The sequence below is a fragment of the Nyctereutes procyonoides genome, unplaced genomic scaffold (genome assembly GCF_905146905.1).
Source record: "Nyctereutes procyonoides isolate TBG_1078 unplaced genomic scaffold, NYPRO_anot_genome, whole genome shotgun sequence".
NCBI lineage: Eukaryota > Metazoa > Chordata > Mammalia > Carnivora > Canidae > Nyctereutes > Nyctereutes procyonoides.
In genome coordinates, this window is record NW_026575082.1 from 17,208,720 (window position 1) to 17,223,299 (window position 14,580).

A 14,580-nucleotide genomic window follows, 5' to 3' on the forward strand; every position below is an offset into this window, starting at 1 on the left:
GTCGTTTCTGAGCTACAAAGGGCTGGGGGCATCTGGGGCATCAGGCTCCACCGCTGGTGCCCATAAGACACAACTCCCCTAGGCCTCCGTCAGAGGCCAGCCCCCATTATCACCCCACCGAGCTGGGTGTACCTCTGAAAGGCTGTGGGTGCCCATAGAGAGAGGCCTCTGCTGGTGGAAGCAGGGAGGGAAGTGTGCTGATGTAGGAAAGGAAGCAAGGTGGGGCTGGCACTACCCCTTCCCGGAGAATAGATGGCCAGAGCCTCCCCAGGAGCTTTCCCGGTAACACAAATCCCATCTCTGCTCTCTCTTCCTATAGGCGTAGGAATGAAGTTAACGGACGTTGGCATAGCAACACTGGCTAAAGGGTGAGTAGAAAAAACCCCCAGCACAGATCGTTCCATCCTGAGCTTCCAAACACCTGCTGTGAAGCTGATGCGGGGAGGGGGGGGGGAGTAGATTTCTTGTCCTAACCACGGATGACGAATGTTCTTGGGACGAATTCAATTCACTTTTCTCACTTACATAAAATATTTATGGACTTCGTTCCCCCAGGGAAACACATTTGTTTCCTAACTTTGAAACAAACAAGGACTCTGGAAACACATTTCAAGATTAATCACTAACAGGAGGGCCGTGGAGGGTGGGGGGCAATGCCAGCATCTCTGGAATTTCTTTTAATTATGAACATTCCATTTTTCTGCCTTTCATATCTTCACTATTAGAAGCTTCTAATTTTTTTTTTTTTGGCATTTGAGTGTCCTGAATTCAATTTGCACATTTTCAATGTTCCCCCCCCCCCCAAAATCCCACCTTATCCTAAAAAGTCCTTCGGGCTGTTCCCACATTTCCCTGGAGGTGGTTCAAGGAGCGAACGGCTAGGGAGGAGCTGGGAGGAGCTCCCTTGGGGGTTGTGATGGCTGTTTCCCAGGTTGGTGTCGGGTATTGCTTTGTGCCAGGTGGGCGCTGCCTGGGCGGCCCCGTAACATCTTACTGACTTATCTCTTGAACAACTGTGGCTTCTCTCTGCTTTGCTGGAACCACCACTGAGGAGAAAGCAGGCAATCTGTGGTTCTTGGTGAGCATGAAGTTCTGCGTTGGAGCTGCCACTGCTTTTGCCCACTGCTGTTCCCATGTACTGAGACGGTCTGTTATGAGGACGAAGCGAGGGAGAGATGAGTTTTAGAAGGGATGGATGGCTTCTGTTTTGCTATTGTTCAGGTGTAGGGAGGCCAGTGCTTTTCTGGATCGAAGAGGAGACAATAGCCACTGAGAGGGGTTTGTTGCTCATGGTTCCCAAGAGGGCCAGGCCGTGGGGTCCATGTGGGGAAGCACCACGTAGGTCATTGCGGGGGCAGAGGAGTGTGGGGAAATGCGAGCAACAACTTTTGTTTGGTTTTCAAGGGAAGGAATGGGTGAGGCAGGGAAAGCCAGCTTGGAATTGGCTAGTTTGGAAAATGGCAGCAGGCTCTGGGGTGGAGAGGCTGTCCTCGTGGTCTGGCCCTGGTGCATCAGGGTAGGTGTGAGACCCCAGGAGAGGAGGTGGTGGGAACTGGCTTTGGACTGGTTAGTCTGCATATGAAGGCCAGTCATTTGCCATCTCCAGGACCTGGCTAGCCCTGGGAAGGGCGCTCTCTCCAGGGTGAGCAAGACCCCAGATGTCAAAGCATCAGAAATACAAAAACAAAAGGCAGGATGGATACAGCTTTCTGTCCTATGACTGCTGAGGACTTATCTGTGGGAGCTTTCTGGTGGTTTCAGACCACGGGCATCAGAGCTCTGCTTCCCACAGGTATACCCATTCCCACGTTAGCAAAGCAGCGTGAGAGAAACGCAGGGGGATATGAAAGAAGTAGAAAAGGGGCTTTGTGACCTCCAGATCGTCGACTGTGATTCAGAGTTCTCACGGACTCCGCAGCGCTTCTGGTTTGGGTTTCGAAGTAAGATGCAGCTTGGATAGTTTCCTTCTCAAAAGCGGCTCAGAATAATGCAGTTTTGTGCTGGGATTCTCTCCGCGCTCCGTCGGCGGTGCTGATGGGAGCCCCCTAAGTCAGATGAGCCCAGAAGTTTGGTTGTGGCCTTGGGCTTGTAAAGAGAGCACGTCAGGAGGGGCCCGATGCGGTGGGGAGAACGGGCTGTAGAGGGAGACTTGGGTTCAAACCTTGAAGCCCTTGACTTCTTCTTCTTCTTTTTTAAAAAATTTATTTATTTATTCATGAGAGGGACACTTAGAGAGGCAGAGACAGGCAGAGGGAGAAGCAGGCTCCCCACAGGGAACCTGATGCGGGACTTGATCCCGGGACCCCTGGGTCACGCCCTGGGCCGAAGGCAGATGCTCAACCACTGAGCCACCCCTCATGCCTTTACTTCGGACTCTCCCGGGGCAGCCTGGCCCCTTGCGTTACAGGCACTAGTGTGGCCCGTGGGGTGGGTGAGGGTGCATCCCGGTGTGTGCAGGATGGTGCCATTTCATGCCTGCTGTCCTGGCCTCCATCTAGTTAGTCATTTGTCCTGCACAATGTTCTCCACTTAGGAAATAAATTATATGGTGCTGCTCTTTATGAAGGGATTTCTCTGGACCTCAGAAACATTTCCCCAGTAAAGCAGATTCCCATGTTCTCCGTGGTTCAGAGCAAATTCAGCATCAAGCCTACCTGCTTTGAATGCTGGGTTCTCATCTTACCAGCTATGGGGTCATGTGACTTCAAAAACTTTTTTTAATGATTTTATTTATTTATTTGAGAGAGAGAGTGGAGGGAGCATGTGAGCAGAGGGAGGAACAGAGGAGGAGGGAGCGGGCCAAGCTGACTCCCTGCGCAGCACAGAGCCCAACACGGGGCTCCATCCCACAGCCTGAGATCATGACCCAAGCAGGTGCCAAAAAGTGGAAGCCTAATGACTGGGCCACCCAGGCGCCCCTGGTCACGTGGCTTTACGTTCTGGAAGCCACTTATCCACAGAATGGGGACACAGAGCACTGTCTGGAGGATCCCCCCCACCCCCACCCCCCGTTAATCTGCCTCCAGGCCCTGAAGCTCAGTATGCACACGATAATAAATATCGGTTTCCTTTCCTCCTCAGCCTGACACCAGACTGGGCAAAATTCGTACCATTCTTCAGAACAACTTTCTACCAAAACAAAACAGAAACCTGCTCAAGTAGTTTCAAAAACTAAGACAAATGTAAGAGCATGATTATTTAAGATATCTTTTAAGAGCATCTTAACAGTTTCCGGGAACTCATTGCACATTTTTTTCTCCTAATTTGAAAAGAAATCCAATCCCTTGGTTTTGTTCTCAGCTTTAATGTAACTTGTCTGGCCTGGGACAGCTGCCCAAGACCCATTAGAAGAGCAGATGGCTGGAGCCCAGTGCAAAATGTTGTCTATAAAGTGTTACTTACGGCTTTTCCTCCCCAGCAGTGATCAGGGAGGAGGAGATGGGGAGAGAAGGGAGTTCTGAAGCATCTGAGAGTTTTGGAAAGGATATTAGATCATCTTGTCCATTGTTTTTATTTATTTATTTATTTATTTACTTATTTATTTATGTCCATTGTTTTTAAAAAGCTTTTCCTTAAACTTTTCCCAAGTCACAATTTTTCCCCCAAAGAAGCATTTCTTAGAAGCTCAGTTTAAAAAGGGAGATGGAAGGGAGAACCCTGGATTGGAAAGTAAGGAGTGGTTGAGAGAGCTCTTCGGAGGCCCCTGGGAACCCCTCTGCTCTGGATTGAGAACCAACAACCATGTGCAGCCTTCTTTCCAAGTGAGGAGCAAGAGGTGCCGAGAAATGGCCATGCCGCCTGCAGGCAGGCGCTGTGTGAAGGAAGGCACCCCTGAGCCAAGGGCAGACCCTCCATGTCCGGAGCTGAGAATCAGCTGAAGAGACTCTCCAGTGAAAGCCAGAGCTGCCACATGGAGCTCAAAAGGGGAGAGCCTGAAAAAGGGTTCTGGTTCAAAGGCAGCTCGAAGACTGGGCTGAGAGAGTCCAGGTGGGGAGGATCGTGGCGGGGGGAGAGAAGGCTGGGGAGCACTGTAAATGCCAGAGGGCTTCAGGAGAGCAGGAGAGAGGATTGATGGCCAAGCGTCCAATACGCACTGTCTTAGCAAGCACCCCAGGGGGGCTTAGTTCATCTGCTGGAGAGGGAGGAGCCTGGGGAAGGGGCACCATCCTAAAAAGCAATGTTCCATGTAGGCAGCATTACACACAGTCTTTTAACCACATTAGAAAGAGCACAAGGCATGGATGATGGGAGAAGCACTGGAGGCCAGTCTGACTTATTTTACTACTACTACTAAACAGGGCTCCTGGCTGGCTCACTGTGAAAGGCATGTGACTCTTGATCTTGGGGTTGTGAGTTCAAGACCCACCTTGGGCATAGAGATTACTGAAAAAAACCCAAACATTTTTTAAAAATAATAAACACTGCATTGTATTGTTTAAACCAGCAAGAAAAAGATCTCCCAGATTTAGGGCCCACCTTTTCCGGTCAGCAGTGGTCAGGATCTTTTGCAGGAAGAGAAGCTATTGTGTCACCGAAAGAAAATATTCCCCTTTTGTCTCAATCTGCTCCATATAACTGGCTGCTGACATTCCAGTAAGTGCAACCTGTCTCGTCCTCTTGTTTAGTGAAGGCAGAGGGTATGTTACTATGTTGAGGGCAGTTATTTACAATCTCATGAAATAAAATAGGGGCTGTCAGGACTTATTTGTTTTGATGCAACTTTGCCTGCAAGGGCCCGTGGAATTTTCTCCAGAATAGACCACATACTGGGTCACAAATCAGGCCTCAATGGATACCTAAAGATTGGGATTGTCCCCTGATATTTTCAGACCACAATGCTTTTGAAACTAGAACTAAATCACAAGAAGAAATTTGAAAAGAAACTCAAATGTAAATGATCCTTAAAGCAGAAGTATGTCATATTTCTCCTGGGAGCCAGAGATAGGAATAGGTCTGGAAACACATCACCTGTACCTCGGTACCCATAATCTTTCAGCAGTGGTGAGTGCAAAAACTTCAAGTCACGAAGCATGGCAAATAGCACTGTTACAACTTCTAGCAACCCATTTTCTAGGCAGACCCAAGATGCTGACGGGACAGCTGAGTATTTTTCCAATTTGAAATTGCTTGGCCATTTAGAGTTCTTTGAAGGGGGAAAAAGGAGAAATGCCTACTTCTATAACTGGAGATTTAGAAATTCAACGTCACCAAACCAAAACCGGTGTAAACCCATGCACGCAGGGGAGCAGAGGGGCAGGTGTCGCAGTAGGTCCTGCAAACCCAGGCCCCTCCCCAGCCACCAGTGAGTTTCTGGGGAGATGGCGTGATTGTGATTAGCCACCAGAGGGCACCAGAGCCAATACGTTTTCCCTTTATAGTCTCAACAAAAAACCAAAAAAAAAAAAAAAAAACAAAAACAAACAAGCCCCCCCCCCCACATGTTATGTTGCTGGATTAAAGTAAAATAAAGAAGAGCCCTGAGCAGATTTCTTCACAGTCCGTAAGCACTGGACCAAAGCAGGTGTCATACGAATAGTCCCAAAGGACAGTCCTCAGGGTGGCCAGCGGCCAGCATCACGTTTCTACACTCAAAAGAAAGAAGAAGCCGTGAGATGCATGGCGATGTCCAAGGTCCCTGACACGGAAACCAAATCCAGGAGACCCTGGACAGAATGCCGAAGGGCCTGCTCCGCGCAGAAGGGCAAACGTGAGGTGATAGCGACCCAAATGTCAAGGCAGGAGCCTGGTAAGGACAAGCGCCCCGAGAAAGAGGCTCTGCTGGTGTGTGTCCAGCTCGCGTCCTACCAGCCATGAAAAAGAGGAGAGATTGAAATAGACTCTCACATGCAGGCAAGCCGAGTTCCAGAAGACGGGCTGCCCTCGCTGCCAAGATCAGCCCCCCTGGGGCCTGTGTGCACACGGGCAGTCACGAGCCGGAGACCCCGCTGTGCCCCAAGAGAGGCCAAGGCTTGTGGAGACAAAGGAAGGATTTGTATTCAAGATACACAGTCCTACAACAGGCTTGGGTGCACATGTGTGTGCGTGTGCTCGTGTGTGTGTGTGTGTGTGTGTGTGCATGGTGACTCCGGGCGGACTCGTTAATGCATGAATCCGCCAGGAGGGGAGGAAACAAAGGGACCTGGGCACAGAATTTCCTGACATCCTGTAAGTGCTTCTCGCAGCAGAACCCACACTTTCTAGCTGACTTGCCACCGCAGGCTTCGGAGGCCCCTCTCTGAGGCCTAAGGGACCACAGGAAGACACTTAACCCCCTAAACTGTCGGCTTTCTCCCACTGGCCCCACTGGCATCTGCCCAGGAAGGCAGCCTGCATCCCATTTTAATCTGATCGAGCCATTACGCAGAGAGCAGGCTGGCCAGGGGCCACTGTGCTTGGCCACTCTTGGCCACCGAGGAGGTCTGGAGGCCCGTGAAGGGAGCATTTACCTTTTTCACAATTTTGGCAAGGCCGGCTGGCTCCACCAGCACTGTTCTCTGGCGTGTGGTCAGAGTCCCCTGGGCCCACGCGTCAGCAAGGACATACCCCCTCCACCGAGTGGGAAAAGCACGGCAGTCTCCTGGGCTGTGCCCAAAAGGTTTGCAAAGGACACTTTGTCCAAGTGACTACAGTTGGAGCCGTGTTCTCCCCATTGCTCGGCGCTACCCCCGACCCAGCCACCCCCGGGACCCGAGGGACCTGCAGCCAGGCTCCTTGTCATTTGTCGTCCAGCTTGAGATGAAAGAACATCTGGAGAGATTGCTGGGTTCTAGACGGGCCCCTGCAGGACAGCCTGGGAGGCAGGAGGAGGGAAATGCACGATGAGGGGGATGGGGCGCCCAGAGCACAGGTGGGATGAGGGCCAGAGCCATCCAGAAAGAAGGTATCTGCGCCTTGAGGAAGGTCCAAGCAAAGTGCAGTGGAGCCAGGTTAGAGGGATGGAAGAGGGGACACGCCACAGAGATGCCACAGACTCGACAGGTGCGTCAATAGAAGACAAGAAAACGTCTAGAAGAAGCTAGAAGGTAGCTCCTCCCTCTGCAGCTAAAATTCAGGAGTGGGGCAGCCTTGGGAATCACACGGCTGGGCTCTGGCTCTCGGACTGCCTGTTTTAGGGCTGTCTCGTCTCGAGGGTCCCCTCCTCGGCCCTCTGTGTCCTGACTTCAGTGTATGTTCCAGATATTACGGAGAGGACTGCGTGCTTCTGGCGTATGTGGGGATGGGCCACATGGTCTCCAGAGCAGGGACCGTCGTAGATGCCTGGTGCTCCCTCTAGAATGGCCTTGCCAGCAGAACCAGAGAACCGGACTCGTGGGCTGCTTTTGCCCTCCTGTTTTTATGATTCTGCTTTTTTTTTTTTTTTTCCAGCCTGGGCGGATGTCAGGGAAGAAGGTGCCAGGGCCGGTTTCCATGGAGGCTCCTGGGCTACTGCTCAGGCTGGGGCCTGAGGAGGAGCGGGGGGGTGGCAGGGACACAGCCGGACAGAGGGTGGGCTGTCGGCCAAGGGAAGTTCCTGGGACACGGAGCCCTCTAGCAGCTGGGTGACCGTGATCCGTCTTACCCGGGGGTGGTGTGGGAGAGGGACAGCATGGTCTGGGGTGAGGTGGTGGTGGCTGGACCAGGGTCCCAGGGCCCTTGCAGGGGTCGGGGGGGGGGGAGGACAGCTCTCCAAAGGGAGGAGGATCAGCTCACAGACAGCCTCAGAGTACAACTGTCCAGAAAAGGCAGATTTGATTACCTCGCGGCATCCCCACCCCAAGAGCTCGGTGACTCCCACAGAGGCATCTTTCAGAGGGATTACGTGAAAACCAGATTCCTGTTGCCAAATAACCTTGGGGAACCTTGGGTCCGAGAAGTGCAGGAGATTTCTTTAGGGTGGGCCTTCATTAGGTGTTTAAAGAGCCGGTGGGTGATTCCAAGGCCCAAGGGGGAGGGAGAGAGATCGTAGAGCGTTGATCGCGGTTCTTAAAACCACAGGATGATTTTTCTTTCAAAGCGTCTTGTGAGACTCTTGCTCCTTGGAACATATTTTGGGAAATGCTGACCCACAGGGACAATCACATAGCGCCGCTCCTGAAGCCTCCCGCAAATGTCCTCTGGCCTCATCCCTCCTCAGAACGTCCTCTGAACCGTTGCCCGTGCCGGTCCCTCTGCCCCATGAACCCTAAGCCATCTGTCCTGTGAGTCCTCCTCAGGACCCACCACGTGCTGGGAAAAACCCCATCTCTCAGGATCCTCATTAGCTATTTATCACAGCAAAATGCAATTATTTGTGAATGTGTCTGTCTTCCCTACAAGATGGGCAGCTTCCCTAAAAGGGCCACGTGCCTTATTGATCCTTTGGGGTCCCCCTGGCATGTCTGCCCTCTAGCTGTGCCCAGTGAATGAACAACGGAAGAAATGGAGGGTATTGGTGGAACTGCAGGAATTACCAGGTGGTTCAAGTGGGGGGCTTCCCTGGCCTCTCCTTTAGTACACGTAGGCATGAATCTATTCTATCTGTTCATAAATCCAGCCCTGGCTTTATTGTACACACTCCCCCCAAAACTAGAGGTTTAAGTCCAATTCCTCACCCCCAGCCTCAACCTGAATTCTGTGTCCCTATAAGTTAAAGTTTCTTCAGAAGGGATATCAAACTGACATTTCTGTTATAAATAGCCTCTGGCTTGCTTCTAAAAGGATTACCCGAAGTATGGGGATCCCCTACTGCTTTTTCTTGCCCTATGAAGTTCTCTTTAACGGGTCCCTTGTGAAGCCAGACAGAAACCTTAATTTGCTCACCACAGCCAGATCTGGAAGTTCCTGCTGCTTGGCTCTACCCGCTTCTCCTCCCAGGTGTGTTTGGAAGCAACACACGGCACAGGGAAGCCGTGATGAGCCGAGAGAGGAGCCGGCCGTGCCATCAGCTGGCGGTTTCTGTATGAGTCTGATTATGAGGATGAGAGAAAAAGAGGAATCGTTTTTTAGCAAGAAGTCAGCCTAGCAAGGCTGCCAGCACATAGTGAGTGCTGAGTAAATCTGTGCTGAGTCGGGGCAGGATTGTGAAATAGAGCGCCTCCTAGCTCCTCCAGAAACAGGCTTCAGGATGCTGTACGACATAAATTTCATGAACAAATGATATGCCTGTGTTCCGATTTAAATATAAAAGTGTCTCCAAGGTCAGTAGGGATGACTTGAGGTCATCATACTTTAGTTCATCTCCTGGCTCCTCCAGGTGGGATTCCTGGACCAGTGGCCTCAGCATCCCACCCCCACCCCCAGAGCTCCATGGAGATGCAGGCTCTCAGACCCCACCCCGGACCTACTGAGCCCAAACCAGTGTTTGAACAAGATCCCTGGGTAATTTGTATGCACAACTCTCATCTGAGGGGAAAGATATTCAAGAAAAGATCCCATTGGCTGATGTCCGGTGGAATGAATTTATGGTTCTACTTCTGGAACAAACTAGTGGCTTGAAACAACAGAGATATATTCTTTCACATTCTGGAAGGCCAGAAACCCAAGGTTCAGGTAGGTGTCAGCAGAGTAGTTTCCTTCTGAAGAACCAGAAGGAGAGAGAATGTGCCCCATGCCTCTCTCCAGGCTTCCCAAGGTGGCGTCAATCCTTGTCATTCCCAGCCTGTCATCATGTGATCTTTCTCCCTGTGTATCGGTATCTTTTCTCCCCTTCTTGCACAGACACCAGTAATATTGGGTTAAGGACCTACTCTACTCCAGCTTCACCTCATTTTAATTACATCTATAAGACATCGACACTATTTCCAAATAAGGATATGTTCTGAGGTTCCAGGAAGGATATGCCTCTTGGAAGGGACACCGTTCAACCTAGTACATCCGTCTAACAAACACAACAGAGATGAGTGCAGTGGGGATAATGCTGGAGAGATGTCAGGCTCCTTGAGATTCACCGTCTACTCCTGATGGTGGCAGATGGCACAATGGCATGCCAGGTGGACCACAGGCAGTGTGTTGCCCATTGCTTGATGTTCCAGGAGAGCTTTGTGTCCTTGGAAACACTCTGGGTTAATTGATCGAGAAATACAAAGGATGTTGTCCTGTTTTCCTTTAAGGCATCAGCTATGGCTGTGAGTCTGAGAAAATAAGAAATCATGACAGAAACCCAGCATCCCTGACTGAGACCAAAACCAAACTGAGAAAGGAGAAGGATATTTTTTTAAGATTTCATTTACTTATTTTGAGAGAGCATACACAAGAGGAGAGGGGGAGAGAGAGAATCTGAAGCAGACTCTGTACTGAGCGGGGAGGGGGGCCCAAAGTGGGGCTGGAGCTCATGACCATGAGATCACAACCTGAGCCTAAACCAAGAGTCGGACACTAAACCAACTGAGCCACCCACGTGCCCCAGAGAAAGATTTTTAATTCTGTAGATGCTAGGTAGCCAGAAAAGTTCTACAGATAAGGGACGGAAGTTTGTTATTATGTGACATGCTAAGCTGAGAGTCCAAAATTAGACCCAGAGAGAAAGAGAAGTTCAGAAATGTGATCTGGGGACCCTCTGGGCCAAGGTGAAGCAGCTCTGAGGATGGAGCTGGTTCCATTTGTTTCCTTGACCTTTGCTGAGGAGCATCCCCTGGACAGGTTTGTCGGGACTCAGGTAGTGTCCTGGGAGAGATCACTGTCTGTGCAGAGATGTGAGGCATTCCCTGAATTCTGAGAAGTGGATGTAGTTTCCTAAAGATGCAGGGAAGAGGTTGGAGATATTTCTTCTCTTGGTGAAGACAGGGTTAGGGAAGGCTTCACAGAAATGCCCTCGAGCTGGGGGCTGAGAGAGGGGCTCTTAGGCCAAGCAAAGCAGCCATCCGTCTAGGGCCTCAGCAGGCCCACGGCCATCGATAGTAAAAATCAGCCCAATCTGAGTCCCTGCTGCCCTACTCTGGCTTTCCATGAGGACTCTAAAGAAGGAGGGATATAGAGGAAAAGAAGGGACCAGATTTCTGGAAAGGGGCCTGGGCTCTCACAGGCTAGTCAAGAGGGCAGACCCTGCTGGGCTGCGCAGAAGTCCTGCCCCTTTGTCCACACTCAGCCTATTCCATTCCAGAGCTTGGGTACCACTATATAAGGGCTCACTTGTTACCTGGCATCGCACACTCGGCCACCAGGCAGGGCTTACAAAGTGACTCTCAAATTTTCTGGGAGGCCCCAGTGTGAATTAGTGATTTTCCTCTGCAGAGACTGGATGTTGTCTGAATGTTTAGAAGCCTCCAGGCAGCCTGAGACACGTGACCAGGACGTGTTTCCAGGGCTCTTAGACAGGGAGGCTGCCCCTGCCTGTGACCTTCCTAGTTTGCGTGAGGAGCGAGGCCTCCCTCCAGCAGAAGGATGGGGTTGGGCTTTCCATCAGGTCTGACAAACACAGGCCCAGGGGGCCTTGCATCCTGGCTGCATCCTGCTGGGAAGCACTCGGGGACCAGAGAGATGCAGTGGGGCTGACATTTCAGCCTTTCTCTGGTGTCCTACAGAAGATAGAGATGTAAAGATGACGCGGCTGGCAGTGGGATTTTTTCTATGCTGCTGGATTCAACTCCTGTCTCGAGCTGACTTTGTCTTCAATGAGGGAGCTTGGCTTTTAGAAACCGAGTCATTTTTCACAAGCAAATGGCCTATGGGCTCCCAGGGGTAGAGCGTTCCCTCCCAGGGAAGAGGAGGAGGGAGCAGGCGGGATTTGTAACAAACTTGTCGAGATAGAGCTGCTGCCTGATGCTCTGGCCCCAGAGATGAAAGGAACCTTTAACTCCCTTAACAGCTCCCCTAGCAGCTTTAACTCCTTTAACCCCCTAACAGAGCTGATTTCATAGGGAAAAGCACACAGTCCCGGTCCCCGTTCATTCCAGGTTCGTTCATCTTTGTGGTTTCTACCAGCAAATGGAAGAGGCCGGACTTCTCGTTGGTCCTATTAATCAGACGTGGCCAGAGCTCTCTCCCACCCAGCAGGGCCAGTTTCATGGGCTTGCTAACTGTGTGGTGCGACGGGACCTGCGCTCCAAAGGGCCCTGGGCTTCATTGAATGCATGCTCCACTGTTTGTCTCAAAAGTCTTCATAATTTTTGAACAAGGAGCCCTTGGTTTCATTTTGTACAGGACCCTACAAATTGTGCCGGCCCCATTCTGTGTGCCGGGCTCACCCCCACTCCCCCATTTATACCTCCCTCATTCTCCCTCACCCTTCAATCTTGGCTTCAACATCCCTTCTACGGGATGGAATGTTATATAATATTGATCATTTAATAACTTGGCCAATGTTCATTGAGTCTGTACTGCATTATGCACTGAGCTAGGTGGTCTATGTGGATTTTCTCATTTCATCCTCACAACAACCCATCAAACAGCTTTCTTGATGGGTGGGGAGATTGAGGGCCTTGTCCCCTCAAGGAGGACACTAACCTTCTATGATCGGGATGAGAAAAAACAGTCATTTAGAGTTTGAGTATTCAGTGTCCCCGCCCAAAGGAGCAACCCCTCAGACTACTCCGAGGCAGGTCAGCATGGCCCCTTCTAGAGCCCACCTGTGACAAAGGCCCAGATTCTTCTCCTGCTGGGGAGCAGAGGGGGTGGTGACACAGGACCGAGATCTTCTCTAGAAGAAGACTCAGAGGGCTGCATCCTCACTCAGCTCTTGTACTAACTTGCTTTGTTTTCTGGGCTGCTGCCAGAGACTCTGGGCCTACATTCCTCTAACTATGAATTGAAAGGTCTAACCTAAATAATTTCTTCCAGCCCCAGAGAGTTGTCGAATCTTTTATTCAGAACTTCTGGGTGGGATGGGATCGCTCTCAGACCACTGAGAGATCTAATTTTTTATTAAGATGGTCCAGCACTAGTCCCCATGATTAAACATAAAAGGGCAATGATATTTTGTTTTATTGGAACCATAAGCATCTAGAACACTTGTGTAATCATAGGCCGTTGGTCCGTCCTGTGCATGCCAGTGGGTCTTTGCCTTTGCTTAGTCCCACAGGGTTTGTTTTTCCTGTCAATAGCTGTGGCAAACATTGGGCCGTTCCTGCCTAGAGTGGGAATCAATATATTTTCCATGTACCATTAGTGTCCCTGTTAAAACTGGTGAAGTGTCCTGTTTTTTAAAAAAGTATGTGTCCTTCTACCCAAACTCGCAGGTACAAAGGATTTAAAGGCAACTGTTCTATGACCTTCATCGATCAGTTTAAAGCACTACACCAGTGTAACAAGTATTGTAAAATGCTGGGGCTGAAATCCCTTCAAAACAACAGCCAGAAACAGAAGAAGCCGGGTGTCAGCAAAAGCAAAACTCAGCCAAACTCCACAACCACAAAGAAGTTGGCGTCCGGGACCCCAGCAGAGAAGAGAAGCTCGCATCCCCTGTGAACCAAGGGCTGCCGGCTAGCAGCACAATCTTGTGGGCAGAAATCTGGAAACACCCAAGAAGAGGACACTAGCCTGCCCAGCGGTGTGACAATCCGACAATCCGATTTCCAGCTGCTTCCAAACCCATCACCTGCTGTCTTCCCTGAAATGACTTGGGGGGCAGGACTCGTGACCAGACGTCTGGAGAGACGGAGTCGGCTGTCACTCCCGAAAGACAGTCCATCTTTGTGCCCAGCTTTACCGACTTCGCGTTGTCTATGTGTTTGTTTTTGCACGTGGCTGTGTTGTCCAGGACTCAGTGCTGACCAGGTCTGTCCAGGGCCCAGGCCCTCCCCCACCCCCCCCCCGTCCCTAATCTGGGCACTCCCAGCCGCATCCAGCTGCTGTATCAACAGAAAACATGAATACCTCTGCTGGGTCAGGTCACGCTATTGCTGAGTGTGCCCCTTGCTGCCACAGGCGGCCTCTAAGACATAAGGCCATTTCCTTCGTTATCACACATGTGGCTACAGTTCTCTGTTTAATTAAATTCACATTTAAACAAAATGGGTGAGATGCGTAGATTGGCACAAACGCTTGCTCTTTGGCATCCGTGCCCCAGGTCACGTTCCCCCAGGATCAGTAACTTGGTAATACCCTCCTCGTCCTCCGTTTACTGGAGCAGGACATAGGTGCATCCGTGTTTCCTCCCCGCTCCTGCATCATGGCTTTGCTCTGGGGAGCCAGGCCTGAGCCCACGGGGTGGCACCAGGGGATGTTGCACAGCCTGCGGGGGCGCGCCCCAGCTCATGGGGACCCCACGTCCCACTGGGTCTCCTTCCCTGCCAGAGGGGATCCCACCCGGCTGTAGGGCAGAAGGGCCTACCAGTTGACACCAGGCAAGAAGAAATGACAGAAGGACAGCTCAGGGATGGGATTGTGCACCCCAAGCTGAGAATGTCTGCTCCCCGCACCCCGATTGGTTGCACAGGTTGTAGAGTTAACAGATTATTTTTGAGAGCAGTTTTGGGCTTACAGAAAAATGAGTGGCAAGTAGAGGGTCCCCGTAGGCTCCCTCACCCCCACTCCACTGTTTGGCCCTATTACCCTCATCATGCATCAGTGGGCCACGTTTACCACGCTTGAGGAGCAAGTGTAATACGTTGTGATTAACTGAAGTCCAGGGTTTACATTAGGGCTCACTCTTCCGGCTGTACACTCCCTGGGTCCTGGCACACACGG

The 14,580-nt window shown here is 51.1% G+C and overlaps 1 protein-coding gene across 2 annotated transcripts in view; it reads left to right on the top strand.

Annotated features, from left to right (window-relative positions):
* The window catches only part of LOC129514616 (alpha-protein kinase 2-like), a 117,666-nt gene extending 103,778 nt beyond the window's left edge, over positions 1-13,888 (top strand). For both annotated transcript variants that reach the window (XM_055333350.1, XM_055333351.1), the window contains 2 exons: positions 320-368; positions 13,131-13,888. In XM_055333350.1, coding sequence (XP_055189325.1) covers positions 320-368; positions 13,131-13,359 — 278 coding nt within the window. In that variant the 3' untranslated portion in view covers positions 13,360-13,888. The remainder of the gene's footprint in view (positions 1-319; positions 369-13,130) is intronic.
* Positions 13,889-14,580: the final 692 nt, after the last annotated feature.